The following is an 18904-nucleotide window of genomic DNA, read 5'->3' as shown; positions in this document are numbered from 1 at the left end:
CATGAGTCGAACGTACCCAACGAGTTTCGTTCCGATCAACATCCGTTAACCCTTTCAAATAGGTGCTTAAAATTGTTTGGCCAATGACGGCCATGTTTTTTGAGATATGCTAATGTCCTCATAAGTACTTGTGCCCCTTCAGACCAAGACAGTGCATACCGATTTTCAAATTGATCGAGCCAACGGTTGCCTAGTTATAGCAATTTATGTGTTTTTTCTATCTTATAGCGCCCCCAAGTGGCAGAGGTGCACAATTTTTTTGATTTGACCAAAGATTGAGCTCATACATATGTGTACCGAGTTTGGTGAAGATATCTCATTCCGTTCAAGAGTTATAGTCAAAATAGTATTTGGCTAACGTTAGCATAGAAGCTTTTTGGCGTACTGTTTCGCGTAAGAATTGAAATTTCAACTTTTTTTTAATAATTATTGATATTGAGTGTCCAGGGAATATTTATGAATTGGTTTGGTTCTGATTGGTTGAAAATCCTAGGACTAGTTCGCAAAAGTAGGTTTCGGATATAGCTCGATTTTGCGAGAAAACGGTGCGTCGTAGACCACAAAAAGGCGCCGTGCACTTTTGTTCGGGCTAACCCAAGGATTGCAACAATGCCATGTTTTTGAGTCTACGGCTAACGGTATACGATTTTCGGCCAAAACTGTCCAAAATTTTTGTTTTTTGCGCTGTAGCGCCCCCGTTAGGCCGATTGGGCCGGTTCTTTGTATCTGAGTAGCGAGCAAGACTACTACGATCTGACCAAGTTTCAGCTCTCTAGGCCTTACGGTTTGGGCTGCACGTTCAGTTTTAAGGCGGAAGAATAATAATAATAATTAAAGCTGCAAGCAGCATTTACGGGGTTCAAGCACATTAAGGCCTCTGAGGTGGTCAGAGCCAACCTGGATGCTTGGATGACATTTAAACACATCCAAAATGGAGAACAGGCTAACAGACAGACACACACACTGAAAGCAAATGATTAGACTAATATATGTATACTCTATTAGCATATGCACTCACACACACACAAAGACACACATATACATGCACAAACATTTTGTTGCAGATATAGGTTTTTGAAATAAGTGATAGGTGACAATAAACGTATTGCAAGTCTTCTCTTTTTAAGAGTTTAGATGTCATTTTCAGGTTTAACTGTAATCATAATGTGGCAAAATTGTAAAAACTGATATATCTGTATGAACAAAATGGAAAATATTGACTCAATGAGATTTAAAATGTTATAACAGTTAATTTTTTAATGTTTTGGCATGAATTCATGAATTCTTTCAACAGTATTGTTCACCTTAGCTGAATGAGCCCATTAGTGGTCTTCCGCTGCCATCTAGTGGTTATAAATCGCATTTACTCAAACAACACTGTGTTTTAAAACATAACTGTTATAGTGTTGTAATTTTTTTTTGCCCAATCTCTCTTAAATTTTGCATGCTTGTTTAGAATGAAATCATGCATTATTTTACACAGTTTTGATAATTTGTGGGATTTCTGTTTGTATAAATAGGCCTTTGTGTACACTATGCAAATAACATATTATAAAATTATTGGTTTATAGTTGCCCAAATGCAATTGTTCAACATGTTTTTGATAATTATTGACCTTCAGAGTCTAGAGAATTGTACTTCAGTGGTTTTATTGATTTTCATCTTAAACCGTATCACAAGTATGCCAAAGTAACTTTTTAAAATAATCTTGAATATTTAATTAACAGCTTTATTGACAACATTGGTCCCAGAGGCAAAGTTGTTCAGAATGAGGAGATTTATCATATGATATGAAAATTTAGTGTTTTTGAGTGAATATATGAACATTTTCAAACAATTTGAGGCCATTTACCATATAAATCTTGTGTTTTGAGACATTTTCTACTGTTATAGCGCCTCCTATGGTCTGATCTCCATGAAACTTTGCATGCTTGTTAAGAGTCACCTGTTACATGATTTCACTGAGTTTCATAAAGTTTTGAGTTTTCCTTTAGGTTTTATAGGCTTTGGGGTATGTTTGGCCACACCCCTTTTTCTAAATTACCCCGTTACAGCTAACCAAAGGACAAAATTCAACATTTTTTTAATAATTATTGATCTAGAGAGTACACAGAATATTACTGCAGTGGTTTGGTTCCGATCGGGCAAAAAACCTAGGACTAGTTCGCAAAAGTAGGTTTTTAACATATTTGTGAATAACAATTGAACGATTTGATTGACAGCAATGGTTCTTGAGGCAAAGTTGTGCATTATGAGGAGATCTATTAAATGATATGCATATTGTGTTGATATGTGAAACACCACGTGATTACAGAGCCATAAAACTCGTTAGCGCCAACTAGTGGCCGATTTCTTTCAAAATTCTTACAGACCTTAAGGTTCATGAGTCGAACGTACCCAGCGAGTTTCGTTCCGATCAACATCCGTTAACCCTTTCAAATAGGTGCTTAAATTTGTTTGGCCAATGGCGGCCATGTTTTTTGAGATATGCAAATGTCCTCATAGGTACTTGTGCCCCTTCAGACCAAAACACTGCATACCAATTTTCAAGTCGATCGAGCCAACGGTTGCCTAGTTATAGCCATTTATGTGTTTTTTAAATCTTATTGCGCCCCCAAGTGACAGAGCTGCGCAATTTTTTTTATTTGACCAAAGATTGAGCTTATACATATGTGTACCAATTTTGGTGAAGATATCTCATTCCGTTCAAGAGTTATAGTCAAAATAGCATTTGGCTAACGTTAGCATAGACGCTTTTTGGTGTACTGTTTCGCGTAAGAATTGAAATTTCAACTTTTTTTTGATAATTATTGATATTGAGTGTCCAGGGAATATTTATGAAGTGGTTTGGTTCTGATTGGTTGAAAATCCTAGGACTAGTTCGCAAAAGTAGGTTTCGGATTTAGCTCGATTTTGCGAGAAAACGGTGCGTCGTAGACCCCAAAAAGGCGCCGTGCACTTTTGTTCGGGCTAACCCAAGGATTGCAACAATGCCATGTTTTTGAGTCTATGGCTAACGGTTTACACTTTACGGCCAAAATTGTCCAAAATTTTTGTTTTTTGCGCTGTAGCGCCCCCGTTAGGCCGATTGGGCCGGTTCTTTGTATCTGAGTAGCGAGCAAGACTACTACCATCTGACCAAGTTTCAGCTCTCTAGGCCTTACGGTTTGGGCTGCACGTTCAGTTTTAAGGCGGAAGAATAATAATAATAATAATAATTAAAGCTGCAAGCAGCATTTTACCGGGGTTCAAGCATTTAAGGCATCTGAGGTGGTCTCGGCCAACCTGGATGTTTGGATGACAGTTAAACACATCCAAAATGGAGAACAGGTTAACAGACAGACACACACACTGAAAGTAAATGATTAGACTAATATATGTATACTCTATAAGCATATGCACACACACACACACAAAGACACACATATACATGCACAAACATTTTGTTGCAGATATAGGTATTTGAAATAAGTGATAGGTGACATAAAATTATTGCAAGTCTTCTCTTTTTCAGAGTTTAGATGTCATTTTCAGGTTAAACTGTAATCATAATGTGGCAAAATTGTAAAAACTGATACATCTGTATGAACAAAATGGAAAACATCAATTCAATGAGATTTAAAATGTTATAACAGTTAATTTATTAATGTTTTGGCATGAATTCATGAAAACAGTACTGTTTAACTAGCTGAATGAGCCCATTAGTGGTCTTCCGCTGCCATCTAGTGGTTATAAATTGCATTTACTCAAACAACACTGTTTTAAAACATAACTGTTATAGTGTTGTAATTTTTTTTGCCCAATCTCTCTTAAATTTTGCATGCTTGTTTAGAATGAAATTATGCATTATTTTACACAGTTTTGATAATTTGTGGGCTTTCTGTTTGTATTAATAGGCCTTTGTGTACACTATGCAAATAACATATTATAAAATTATTGGTTTATAGTTGCCCAAATGCAATTGTTCAACATGTTTTTGATAATTATTGACCTTCAGAGTCTAGAGAATTGTACTTCAGTGGTTTTATTGATTTTCATCTTAAACCGTATCACAAGTATGCCAAAGTAACTTTTTAAAATAATCTTGAATATTTAATTAACAGCTTTATTGACAACATTGGTCCCAGAGGCAAAGTTGTTCAGAATGAGGAGATCTATCATATGATATGAAGATTTAGTGTTTTTGAGTGAATATATGAACATTTTCAAACAATTTGAGGCCATTTACCATATAAATCTTGTGTTTTGAGACCTTTTCTACTGTTATAGCGCCACCTATGGTCTGATCTCCATGAAACTTTGCATGCTTGTTAAGAGTCACCTGTTACATGATATCACTGAGTTTCATAAAGTTTTGAGTTTTCCTTTAGGTTTTATAGGCTTTGGGGTATGTTTGGCCACACGCCTTTTTCTAAATTACCCCGTTACAGCTAACCAAAGGACAAAATTCAACATTTTTTTAATAATTATTGATCTAGAGAGTCCACAGAATATTACTGCAGTGGTTTGGTTCCGATCGGACAAAAAACCTAGGACTAGTTCGCAAAAGTAGGTTTTTAACATATTTGTGAATAACAATTGAACGATTTGATTGACAGCAATGGTTCTTGAGGCAAAGTTGTGCATTACGAGGAGATCTATCAAATGATATGCATATTGTGTTGATATGTGAAACACCACGTGATTACAGAGCCATAAAACTCGTTAGCGCCAACTAGTGGCCGATTTCTTTCAAAATTCTTACAGACCTTAAGGTTCATGAGTCGAACGTACCCAGGGAGTTTCGTTCCGATCAACATCCGTTAACCCTTTCAAATAGGTGCTTAAAATTGTTTGGCCAATGGCGGCCATGTTTTTTGAGATATGCAAATGTCCTCATAGGTACTTGTGCCCCTTCAGGCCAAGACACTGCATACCAATTTTCAAGTCGATCGAGCCAACGGTTGCCTGGTTATAGCCATTTATGTGTTTTTTAAATCTTATTGCGCCCCCAAGTGGCAGAGATGTGCAATTTTTTTTATTTGACCAAAGATTGAGTTCATACATGTGTGTACCGAGTTTGGTGAAGATATCTCATTCCGTGCAAGAGTTATCGTCAAAATAGCATTTGGCTAACGTTAGCATAGACGCTTTTTGGTGTACTGTTTCGCGTTAGAATTGAAATTTCAACCTTTTTTTGATAATTATTGATATTCAGTGTCCAGGGAATATTCATGAAGTGGTTTGGTTCTGATTGGTTGAAAATCCTAGGACTAGTTCGCAAAAGTAGGTTTCGGATATAGCTCGATTTTGCGAGAAAACGGTGCGTCGTAGAGCAAAAAATGCAGCTGTGCACTTTTGTTCGGACTAACCCAAGGATTGCAACGATGCCTTGTTTTTGAGTCTACGGCTAACGGTTTACGATTTGCGGCCAAAAATGTCCAAAATTTTTGTTTTTTGCGCTGTAGCGCCCCCGTTAGGCCGATTGGGCTGAGACTTTGATAAGTTCTCCCCAAAATGAGCTCTACGATCTGTCCAAATTTCAGCTCTCTAGGCCTTACGGTTTGGGCTGCACGTTCAGTTCTAGGGCAGAAGAATAATAATAATAATAAAAATCCTAACAATTACAAGAGGGTTTCAGCACTGCGTGCTTGAACCCCTAATAATAATAATAATAAAAATCCTAACAAATACAATAGGGTTTCAGCACTGCGTGCTTGAACCCCTAATTAAAGCTGCAAGCAGCATTTACCGGGGTTCAAGCACATTAAGGCCTCTGAGGTGGTCTGAGCCAACCTGGATGTACGGATGACAGTTAAACACATCCAAAATGGAGAACAGGCTAACAGACAGACACACACACTGAAAGTAAATGATTAGACTAATATATGTATACTCTATAAGCATATGCACACACACACACACAAAGACACACATATACATGTACAAATAATTTGTTGCAGATATAGGTATTTGAAATAAGTGATAGGTGACATAAAATTATTGCAAGTCTTCTCTTTTTCAGAGATTAGATGTCATTTTCAGGTTAAACTGTAATCATAATGTGGCAAAATTGTAAAAACTGATACATCTGTTTGAACAAAATGGAAAACATCAATTCAATGAGATTTTAAATGTTATAACAGTTAATTTATTAATGTTTTGGCATGAATTCATGAAAACAGTACTGTTTAACTAGCTGAATGAGCCCATTAGTGGTCTTCCGCTGCCATCTAGTGGTTATAAATTGCATTTACTCAAACAACACTGTGTTTTAAAACATAACTGTTATAGTGTTGTATTTTTTTTTTGCCCAATCTCTCTTAAATTTTGCATGCTTGTTTAGAATGAAATCATGCATTATTTTACATAGTTTTGATAATTTGTGGGATTTCTGTTTGTATTAATAGGCCTTTTGTACACTATGCAAATAACATATTATAAAATTATTGGTTTATAGTGGCCCAAATGCAATTGTTCAACATGTTTTTGATAATTATTGACCTTCAGAGTCTAGAGAATTGTACTTCAGTGGTTTTATTGATTTTCATCTTAAACCGTATCACAAGTATGCCAAAGTAACTTTTTTAAATAAGCTTGAATATTTAATTAACAGCTTTATTGACAACATTGGTCCCAGAGGCAAAGTTGTTCAGAATGAGGAGATTTATCATATGATATGAAGATTTAGTGTTTTTGAGTGAATATATGAACATTTTCAAACAATTTGAGGCCATTTACCATATAAATCTTGTGTTTTGAGACCTTTTCTACTGTTATAGCGCCACCTATGGTCTGATCTCCATGAAACTTTGCATGCTTGTTAAGAGTCACCTGTTACATGATTTCACTGAGTTTCATAAAGTTTTGAGTTTTCCTTTAGGTTTTATAGGCTTTGGGGTATGTTTGGCCACACCCCTTTTTCTAAATTACCCCGTTACAGCTAACCAAAGGACAAAATTCAACATTTTTTTAATAATTATTGATCTAGAGAGTCCACAGAATATTACTGCAGTGGTTTGGTTCCGATCGGGCAAAAAACCTAGGACTAGTTCGCAAAAGTAGGTTTTTAACATATTTGTGAATAACAATTGAACAATTTGATTGACAGCAATGGTTCTTGAGGCAAAGTTGTGCATTACGAGGAGATCTATCAAATGATATGCATATTGTGTTGATATGTGAAACACCACGTGATTACAGAGCCATAAAACTCGTTAGCGCCAACTAGTGGCCGATTTCTTTCAAAATTCTTACAGACCTTAAGGTTCATGAGTCGAACGTACCCAGCGAGTTTCGTTCCGATCAACATCCGTTAACCCTTTCAAATAGGTGCTTAAATTTGTTTGGCCAATGGCGGCCATGTTTTTTGAGATATGCTAATGTCCTCATAGGTACTTGTGCCCCTTCAGACCAAGACACTGCATACCGACTTTCAAGTCGATCGAGCCAACGGTTGCCTAGTTATAGCAACTTATGTGTTTTTTCTATCTTATAGCGCCCCCAAGTGGCAGAGATGCGCAATTTTTTTTATTTGACCAAAGATTGAGCTCGTACATATGTGTACCGAGTTTGGTGAAGATATCTCATTCCGTTCAAGAGTTATAGTCAAAATAGCATTTGGCTAACGTTAGCATAGACGCTTTTTGGCGTACTGTTTCGCGTAAGAATTGAAATTTCAACTTTTTTTTGATAATTATTGATATTGAGTGTCCAGGGAATATTTATGAAGTGGTTTGGTTCTGATTGGTTGAAAATCCTAGGACTAGTTCGCAAAAGTAGGTTTCGGATATAGCTCGATTTTGCGAGAAAACGGTGCGTCGTAGACCCCAAAAAGGCGCCATACACTTTTGTTCAGGCTAACCCAAGGATTGCAACAATGCCATGTTTTTGAGTCTACGGCTAACGGTATACGATTTACGGCCAAAAATGTCCAAAATTTTTGCTTTTTGCGCTGTAGCGCCCCCGTTTGGCCGATTGGGCTGAGACTTTGATAAGTTCTCCCCAAATTGAGCTCTACGATCTGTCCAAATTTCAGCTCTCTAGGCCTTACGGTTTGGGCTGCACGTTCAGTTCTAGGGCAGAAGAATAATAATAATAATAATAATTAAAGCTGCAAGCAGCATTTACGGGGTTCAAGCACATTTAGGCCTCTGAGGTGGTCTGAGCCAACCTGGATGTACGGATGACAGTTAAACACATCCAAAACGGAGAATAGGCTGACAGACAGACACACGCACTGAAATTAAATGATTAAACTATTTTTTAATAGTTTGGATGTCATTTTCAGGTTTCACTGTAACCATAATGTGGCAAAGTTTTAAAAACTGATAAGTCTGTATGAACAAAATGGAAAACTTTAACTCAGTGAGATTTAAAATGTTGTAACAGTGTTTTCTTTTATTGTTTAGGCATGAATTCATAAATCTTTTCAAAAGTACTGTTTCAATTTGCTGAATGAGCCCATTAGTGGTCTTCCGCTGCCATCTAGTGGTTATAAATTGCATTTACTCAAACAACACTGTGTTTTTAAACATAACTGTTATAGTGTTGTTATTGTTTTTTGCCCAATCTCTCCTAAATTTTGCATTATTTTACACAGTTTTGATCATTTGTGGGCTTTCTGTTTGTATTAATAGGTCTTTGTGTACACTGTGAAAAGAACATATTAAACAATCACTGGTTTATAGTTGTCCAAATGCAATTGTTCAACATGTTTTTGATAATTATTGACCTTCAGAGTCTAGATAATTGTACTTCAGTGGTTTTATTAATTTTCAGCTTAAAGCCTTGGACTACTTTGCCAAAGTAACTTTTTTAAATAATCTTGAATATTTAATTAACAGCTTTATTGACAACATTGGTCCCAGAAGTTGTTCAGAATGAGGAGATCTATCATATGATATGAAGATCTAGGGTTTATGTGAATATATGAGCATTTTCAGACAATTTGAGGCAATTTACCATATAAATCTTATGTTTTGAGACCTTTTTTACTGTTATAGCGCCACCTATGGTCCGATCTCCATGAAAATTTGCATGCTTGTTAAGAGTCACTTGTTACATGTTTTCACCAAGTTTCATAAAGTTTTGAGTTTTCGTTTAGGTTTTATATGCTTTTGGGTATTTTGGTCACGCCCCTTTTCTAACATAGCCAGTTATAGCTAACCAAAGGACAAAATTCAATATTTTTTTGATAATTATTGATCTAGAGTGTCCAGAGAAAATTACTGCAGTGGTTTGGTTTCGATCGGGTAAAAAACCTAGGACTAGTTCGCAAAAGTACGTTTTTAATATATTTGTGAATAACAATTGAACGATTTGATTGACATCTTCGCTCCTTGAGGCAAAGTTGTTTACAAAGAGGAGATCTATCATATGATATGAAGATCTATTGTTTGTGTGAATGTATGAACATGTTCTACAAATTGTGATCATTTTCTATTGAAAATGTGTGTTTTTGAGGCTTTTCAACTGTTATAGCGCCACCTATGATCCGATCTCCATGAAACGTTGCATGCTTGTTAAGAGTCATGTGTTACATGTTTTCACCAAGGTTCATAAAGTTTTGAGTTTTCGTTTAGGTTTTATAGGCTTTGGGGTATGTTTGGCCACACCCCTTTTCTAAATTACCCATTTAAAGCTAACCAAAGTACAAAACTCAACATTTTTTTGATAATTATTGATCTAGAGAGTCCACAGAATATTACTGCAGTGGTTTGGTTCCGATCGGACAAAAAACCTAGGACTAGTTCGCAAAAGTAGGTTTTTAACATATTTGTGAATAACAATTGAACGATTTGATTGACAGCAATGGTTCTTGAGGCAAAGTTGTGCATTATGAGGAGATCTATCAAATGATATGCATATTTCGTTCATATGTGAAACACCACGTGATTACAGAGCCATAAAACTCGTTAGCGCCAACTAGTGGCCGATTTCTTTCAAAATTCTTATAGACCTTAAGGTTCATGAGTCGAACGTACCCAGCGAGTTTTGTTCCGATCAACATCCGTTAACCCTTTCAAATAGGTGCTTAAAATTGTTTGGCCAATGGCGGCCATGTTTTTTGAGATATGCAAATGTCCTCATAGGTACTTGTGTCCCTTCAGACCAAGACACTGCATACAAATTTTCAAGTCGATCGAGCCAACGGTTGCCTAGTTATAGCCATTTATGTGTTTTTTCTATCTTATTGCGCCCTCAAGTGGCAGAGATGCGCATTTTTTTTTTGTTTGACCAAAGATTGAACTCATACATATGTGTACCAAGTTTGGTGAAGATATCTCATTCCATTCAAGAGTTATAGTCAAAATAGCATTTGGCTAACGTTAGCATAGACGCTTTTTGGTGTACTGTTTCGCGTAAGAATTGAAATTTCAACTTTTTTTTGATAATTATTGATATTGAGTGTCCAGGGAATATTTCTGAAGTGGTTTGATTCCGATTGGTTAAAAATCCTAGGACTAGTTCGCAAAAGTAGGTTTCGGATATAGCTCGATTTTGCGAGAAAACGGTGCGTCGTAGAGCAAAAAATGCAGCTGTGCACTTTTGTTCGGGCTAATCCAAGGACTGCAATGATGCCTTGTTTTTGAGTCTACGGCTAACGGTTTACGATCTGCGGCCAAAAATGTCCAAAATTTTAGTTTTTTGCGCTGTAGCGCCCCCGTTAGGCCGATTGGGCTGAGACTTTGATAAGTTCTCCCCAAAATGAGCTCTACGATCTGTCCAAATTTCAGCTCTCTAGGCCTTACGGTTTGGGCTGCACGTTCAGTTCTAGGGCGGAAGAATAATAATAATAATAAAAATCCTAACAATTACAAGAGGGTTTCAGCACTGCGTGCTTGAACCCCTAATTAAAGCTGCAAGCAGCGTTTACCGGGGTTCAAGCACATTAAGGCCTCTGAGGTGGTTTCGGCCAACCTGGATGTACGGATGACAGTTAAACACATCCAAAATGGAGAACAGGGTAACAGACACACACACACACACACACACTGAAGTTAAATGATTAGACTAATATATTAATACTCTATAAGTATATGCACAGACACACACACACAAAGACACACATATACATGGACACACATTTTGTTGCAGATATAGGTATTTGACATAAGTGATAGGTGACAATAAACTTATTGCAAGTCTTCTGTTTGTAAGAGTTTAGATGTCATTTTCAGGTTAAACTATAATCATAATGTTGAAAAATTGTAAAAACTGATATAACTGTATGAACAAAATGGAAAACATTGACTCGATGAGATTTAAAATGATATAACAGTTAATTTATTAATATTTTGACATGAATTCATGAAACCTTTGAACAGTACTGTTTAACTTAGCTGAATGAGCCCATTAGTGGTCTTCCGCTGCCATCTAGTGGTTATAAATTGCATTTACTCAAAGAACACTGTGTTTTTAAACATAACTGTAAGTTGTACTCACCAATTGTTTTTCTTGCATTGTTCAGTTTGATGGGAGTTTTGTTCTTTTGATCTGTAACAATGCTGATGTATTTTTCTGGAGTGAAAAAATACGGCTTGGTGGTATTCCTGTCTTGCTGTTTGGACTTTAGCATTGAAATAACGCGTATTTTTTTAAATGTTTTTATCGGAGAGACTGCATGAAAGTACCCCACTATTGGGTCATTCTCGCTGACGTCTGTCTTCTTTTCCATTTTTCTTGAAATTTCTGAAGAAGTTTTATTTTACTTCTGCTTACTTCCGTGGATGTCTTGAGTGCAGCTGTAGCTATATTTGAAAATAGTGGGTTTTATATTTGTATTTTTTAAATTGAGATGGGCGTATTCAACTGCTTGTTTGTGATTGGTTGAAAACCAGTTAGTAGTTTTTGTACACAAAATGTAGCCTATCACATTAAGACTACGTTAGTTTGAATTTGTTTTGCATCATTTTACGATTGAAGTTTAAATAAACATTAAATTGTTTCACAGGTTATGTAGACTATTTAAGAATAAATTATTTTTACTAATTTTATTTAAATTTTTTCCAATGTAAATTCAAGAAAGGTAGCCTACTATACATTTGATGTAGGGCTATTTGTTTAGCCATCAAAGATATTAAGCATTCTGAAGTTTGGGGTGGGCCTATATGTTTTATTGGCAGCGAGGGCCGTTGTTGTCATGGCACTGGGTTAAAATATTATTTTTTTATTATTATTTTTGCTGTTTTTTTATTATTATTTTTGCAGTTTGCTGCTAACAGTGAATAGCAAGGACCAGTAACGTTCCCAAGCTCCAGTCATGAGCCCAACACACCAGAATGGGCAGGTAGGATTGTCATTCAGAAGAACTAATAGTTATAGATTTTTTTTTTTTTTATATTGTGCTGAATAATTTTTGGTCCCAATTTTATTATTATTATCATTATCAATATTATTATTATAATAATACAATCTATTTTACAATCTAATTATTATAATAATTCAATAACTGTATGAAGAATTTTTGGGTATAATATGTCACAGTTCACTTTATTTTGTTATACTCACCTGCATAAATGTATTATAGTGTTCTGCACCTACTAGTAAAAAAAATATATAAAAATATATATTTGGTGTCTGAATAATTGCTGGTTTGACTGTGCATTAATTCTTGTTAAAACTACAACGTAATTCAATCAAGAGCAGTGTGTGATTTTTCTTTCTTTCATTTTCTTGGATTAACATTACAGCAGCTATATAGCTAAATTAGGCGTGGTCACTTTAAGAGACAATAAACCCATCCAATATATATATATATATATATATATATATATATTATATACATTTTTATATATATATATATATATGTATGTACACTCATTATGACGACATTTCATAGGTGTAATGGGTTTTAATCTACGCTAATGGCATTTTCTTGCCCCTTAAAACTGCACATCCCAGAAAACTTGAGCATTTTGACTTTTTTGCCATCCACTAGAGGGCGCATGTTGTATTGTTCCGTTTTTTACCGGAAAGGAAGCCATTTTCTCTACTTTCTGGTAAGGTAAGACATGCGGTGTGGTTGTTCTTTGTGTAATCTTAATAATCTGTATCATATTTAACGTTTTTAGGCCAGTTTAAGTTGTCTTTTTGTCTTTTTGAATATTTTGTGGTTGTATTTTGTGATTAATTGTATAAAGACAGCGTTTTGTTATAGTGATAAATTATTCTTATTCATCTGGCCAGCATTTTGATTAGAACAAGAAATAAGTTATTGTTGAAACATGTTTGGTGTTGTGGTTGTTCTTATTAGTTTAAAAGTTAAGTTACATAAGTTAATTTTTATTAGTTCAAATTTCGATTCCTCTTATCGTTTCCTTTGTGAGCATTTCAATATGAGTTTATACAATAAAAGTGCAAGACGACTTTTTTGTGCTGCCGAAAGCGTTTTTTTGTGCTGTCTGCTGTGTACACATCCACAGCTCGCTGACAGAAAAAGATATTTTAAATATTTCAACACGTGCGCTGTTTTCTATGCACATTGAAGCGCAGTCACAGAAAATGTGATTTGTAAAATTGATATTAAACTCCAACTAGAGCTGTTTTCTATGATGTAGTCTATCTACATGTGAAGTACGTGAGCGCGAGACGGCTCGCGCTGTGTCTTCAGTGCTACAGGCGTATTGGCCAAGTCTTAAAGTGACAGGAGCGGCTGTCTCTATAATAACAGTATTCAAAGGACAAAGAGAAAATTCACTCGTTCTTGACTAAATAACTTTTGTAACTGTTTTTGTACCTTATTTATAAAAACTGTACTGTTATTTTACACTTGAATTACAGCTTTTTGTACCTGAATACCTGAAAATCTTAAAACACTGTTTATTTCAATCATATATTTGTTCAGTTTTATCTATATTTGCAATTGGTAATTTTTTATTTATTCTCTTTTAATTATTGAGTGTTTACTTATCTTTATTAATGTTTGAATGTATATTTTGTTAGGCTAGTTGTTTTACTATGGTATTTTTAAACCACAGGCAGAATTTATTGGTAAGCACATAAAATTGTCAATCGTTAAAATTTAAACCATGGTATAATATACACTGCGGTATATGCTTGGTGTTAAAATGTTAGTGCTCGTAATGATCATAATCAGCTCATGATTCCGAATTAGATCTGTGCATGAGGTTTTAAAAGTGTCAGTTCCTTAATACTCTTTCTGTAGTTTATGTCCTTGAGATAAAGTAAAAAAGTTGCTACTCTTGGCACTTAAGTAGTTGAAATAAATATCAATGTATATTTAATTCATGCATGCACAGATTACAATTCTATTAAGACTTTCATTCTATTGTTATATTAACTGATACTGAAAGTAAGGTAATTTTTGTTGTATTTTTTTGTAATTTGCTTGTATTGTGAAAAAATAAAAAATCTAGTAGTCGATATAAAAAATCTAGTAGTCAGTTCGAGACTACAGAGAAAAAAAATGTGTGAAATACACTGTGTTCTCTTTGGTTGAGTGGTCATTGACTGAAGACTGTCTCTGAGAACTTGCGAGTACATTATAGTTTAAAATCGCTTAAATTTGTAAATTGGTATGATGTAAAACGATGTGCCATAGAGTCATGTGGATACTATGAAACCAGTTGTGCATTCTGAGCGTACAATATATAAAATATATAATATTTTTGTAAAATGTAATGCTTTTGTTTTAATCAAATTGTTGTTTTTTTTTTTTTTTGCAGAATACTGAGAAACTTGATTTTGAGGTAAGATGTTACTTTTTTTTATAAAATTTAGTGATAACAGTCAATAGTGTATAGTATAAGGATACATTTGGATAAAGTTGTGAATGCACGGAGAGCTTCAGTCAGTTGTCAAATTACAGCTCTAAATAACGCATTTCTGTGGAGAAAATAACAGAGGAAACAGAGTGAGCTTCTGCTGTAAACTTGCATGATCTAAGCTGATCAAAACATGAAGAAAAATGATTTCTAGGTTAACTAATGCATTAACAATGTTAAAGGATTAGTTCACCTCAAAATGAAAATTTCCTGATAATGTGATTTATATATAGTATATCAATTTTTTTTTTGTAAATGATTTAAGTTCACTAGATAAGACCCTATTCCTAAGCTAGGATCGTGCGGAGCCATTTATTGACACGTTTATATTCTAGCATAAACAAACGTACTTTTTTTTTTTTATATGCCATGTGCAATGTATATCTATTTCATTGCACAATACTGTTATATGGTAATTTTATTTGATGAATACATACTCTGAACACTGAATAAACCACTTCATACATCACCCAGTCTTTGAATGAAGTAGGCTATTGTCATGTGATGTTTGGAGGAGCACCATATATTTTAACGAGAAAATGACATATCTGGCAATCCTGTTGTTTCATTTGTCCTGTCACAGATACTGTCCGGACAGTAAGGTTCAGTTTTTCCATGTTTCAGAACTGATTCTACGTAGGCTATACTGGGTTAACACAACGCTTTTCCAGTCAGGGGAAAGGGATTGTTTTCCCCCACGTCAACTCCACCCAGCTATAACATGACACACCGACCAAGTCTATTACAGACAAAGAGTTAAAATTCAGAGCAAAAATATAAATTTTGCTGAAATATCTGTTGTTGGACATTAAATTTAGGTTTAAAAGTCACCATGTAATTACATTTGTTTTTAAGAGAGTAGCAACTATAAAAGAACAATAGCATGCAATTGAATGAAAATGTAAATTAGGAAAACTAATGTTTGTCTTTGGAGAACATTTGTCTTATCTGTTAACAACATTTTTTTCTTTATTGTTATCTTCATTTTTAATTTAGAGATATAAACTTTTGCTTTATAACTCATATAATGTATATCATAGATATATTCACTCTATATATTTTTCCGGGCAGGATGTGTGTTTTGTCAATAAAAGAAAATTGGGGAAATGTATTTAAAATCTAATAAGAGGATAAAGGTCTTAACTGTTATAAAGATGTAAATAAAATGAAAAAACTTGGTTCTACTGAAATCTACTGGTAAAACAGGGTCATGCAATCTGGTTGCTTTTAGAAGTGTTTCAGATATACGGTTATTTCTGGGGATTCAGAGCATTGCTGATTATGGTATTAGTGTACTCACATTATGTTCTCTAAAACACAAAGTTTATTTACTAGCACATTTACTATGTAGATTAATGGTATTATCTTTGTTACATATGTGTAAAATTAATTTAGTTCTGTGTTGGTATTATAAGCTGATAAATTTTAAATTAAACATAGCAAAATTATCGTAATTAATAGAAGACCTTGTTTTAATGTGAACAAACACTAATTTATATTTTAATGCATTTTATTTTTATATTTTTTATTCTTTATTGTACTGTTTGTGAATTGTGATGCAATAATGTGTAATTTAATTTGTTTTTATGTTTTTGTGTGTACAGATGCCTCGCACAAAGCAAGCCCGGCGCTCCCAGGCCGCAAAGAAGAGGATGGCAGACCGGATGGCTGCTGATCCTGAAGAGGCTCTGCCACCTCTTAAAAAATTGGCAGAAGTAACAGAACGTTGTGTACATCACAACGGGGCTATAAAACTGGGTCATAACAGTGGTCATAACCGTGGTCATAACCTTGGGCTAACAAGTGGTCAAACAAGTGGTCAAACAAGTGGTCAAACAAGTGGTCAAACAAGTGGTCAAACAAGTGGTCAAACAAGTGGTCTAACAAGTGGTCTAACAAGTGGTCAAACAAGTGGTCAAACAAGTGGTCAAACAAGTGGTCTAACAAGCGGTCTAACAAGCGGTCTAACAAGTGGTCTAAACAATGATGCTAAAAACACGGATCATAATAGTACTGTTAAGATGACCATGAAAGCTGTTTCTGATTTGTGTCCACAGAAATCGTACATCAGTGGCTCTTTCCATCAAGGAGATTACCGTTTTGGTCGGAATAGGGGAAGTCAATGTGGTGCAAACTGTTTAACTGCAATTTTGATGAGTAAGATGAAAAATGTGTTGCAGTGGACGAGAAATGACCTGAATGCTGTTCTGATCCATGGAGATGACCTGTACAGTGCCATGAGAGACGCAGGGAAAATCAACGATCCTGAATCCGGCTTCATAGCTGTTCATGAGCTACCAGACACACACACACTTAAAGATAGTCGGTTTTCAATAAACTATGGTGAAACATTGACTGGATTGTTTGGTGTCAATAAATATGATGGGGAACTACAGGGGTATGCGATGTCATTTGATGAAGCAGTAAATCGAGCATTCCAGAGGTTTGATACTGTTTTAGTGAATATTAAGCTAACCATATGTGCAGCTGTCAGAGAAGGTTCCTGGTATGCAGTGATTGATCCACATTCAAGACGAGGTGATGGCAGATGTGTAGCTGACGGTAAGAGTGTAGTGGTTTACCATCGTAACTTGCACTCGCTGATTGTTCATTTCCGGAAACTTGCCGCATCTATAAATGCACGTTACCAGGAGTTTGAGGTAACTGGGGTCAACGCGGTTATGACTGGATTAAAACAGCCATTCTGGCAAGTGATTGAGAACGCTGGTCCAGCAGAAAATGAGAGTGAAGGTGAGAAGTCGGACGTGGAAGTTGATGTTGGGTGCAGTGAATTTCTGAATGATTTCATGGACAAAACATCTGTGAAAGAAACTTGTGCACAACAGAGAATGAAAATGACATACCCAACTAATGAAAATGCAGGTGATGTTACATTCCTTTCACAAACTGCTAGTGTTTCTTTAAGGTTTAGTCCATTAACATTTGAGCAACAAAAGGGTGTTTGCTTAAAGTTAAACATTGCAAACATTGTAAAACCATCTGAGTACAATCCACCTGAGACTGTTGAAGTGGTTGAGCCTTGTGAAACGAACAAGACTGTTGCGGATGGAAACTCTTTTTTTAGAGCTTTAGCCTTTGCTGTAAGTGGAACGGAACGAGAACACCGAAAAGTGAGACGAGCTGTCGTTACACACATTCTGCAGAATGAAGAAAAGTACCTACAGTATCTCAGACAAGGATACAGCTCTGTACCAGACTACATTGCCAAAACAAGAATTAAATTCGTTGGAAATCGGGCTACAGAGATGGAAATTCAAGCAGCCAGTGATTTAATTGGCATAGACATATTTACATACAGTCAAGAGAAATGGTTTAGATTTTCATCTTCAAATGCTTCCTTTAATGCACATGGTTGTCAAGACAGTGGCATATATTTGAAATATGTAAACAGCTGCCATTATGAAGTTGTTGTATGTGGAAATAGCAAGGATGGTAACTGTGTATTATTTTGTAAATCACCATCTCAACATTCACTGCCTGATCTAGCATCAAATGTGTCTTTAAAGTCACTTGAGGATTCTAGTGAGAAACTTGACTGCAACAATAGTACAGAGTTCAAACAAGAAAAACAAATGAAGGCAAAGAAAAGATTACATGAGGATGAAACTTACATTTCAATTATGAAATCCATCAATAAAAAATACAAGAAAAATGAACAGCATAAAGGAAAAGTGAAGAAAAGTGTGAACAAATACAAATCAAATGATTTACACTGCAAAGCTGTGTCAGAAATGGAAGCTGATGTTGACTGCAGTCAATCTTTGACTTATGTCACAAACACAGATAAGATATCTGTGAATGAAACGTGTGTAGAACAGAAAACAGAAACGCCTTCTTTATACCCAACAAAAGAAAATTCAGGTGATGTTGAATTTGTTTCAGAAACTGTCAATGTTTCTTTAAAGTTTAGTCCATTGACATTACAGCAACAAAAGAGTGTTTGCTTAAAGCTGAACATTGTAAATATCATAAAAGAAGACAATAATTCAAATGAGATTATTGAAATGGCTGAACCTTGTGAAACAAAAAGTATTTTGGCCGATGGTAATTGCTTTTTTAGAGCAGTAGCTTTTGCTGTAAGTGGAAGTGAAGAAGAACACAGAAAAGTGAGACGG

General features: G+C 35.2%; 1 protein-coding gene across 1 annotated transcript; it reads left to right on the top strand.

Moving 5' to 3' along the window:
* Positions 1-11738: 11738 nt before the first annotated feature.
* On the top strand, positions 11739-18699 carry LOC128019129 (uncharacterized). The gene is made up of 4 exons (XM_052605192.1): positions 11739-12271; positions 14670-14693; positions 16373-18335; positions 18695-18699. The coding sequence occupies exons 1-4, from the start codon at positions 12245-12247 to the stop codon at positions 18697-18699; spliced, it is 2019 nt and encodes a 672-aa protein (XP_052461152.1). The 5' UTR covers positions 11739-12244.
* The last annotated feature ends 205 nt before the right edge of the window (positions 18700-18904 follow it).

The sequence above is a fragment of the Carassius gibelio genome, chromosome A1 (genome assembly GCF_023724105.1).
Source record: "Carassius gibelio isolate Cgi1373 ecotype wild population from Czech Republic chromosome A1, carGib1.2-hapl.c, whole genome shotgun sequence".
NCBI classification, from domain to species: Eukaryota; Metazoa; Chordata; class Actinopteri; order Cypriniformes; family Cyprinidae; genus Carassius; species Carassius gibelio.
Note: the sequence above shows the minus strand (reverse complement) of the source record. Positions and strands in the feature narration are given on the sequence as shown.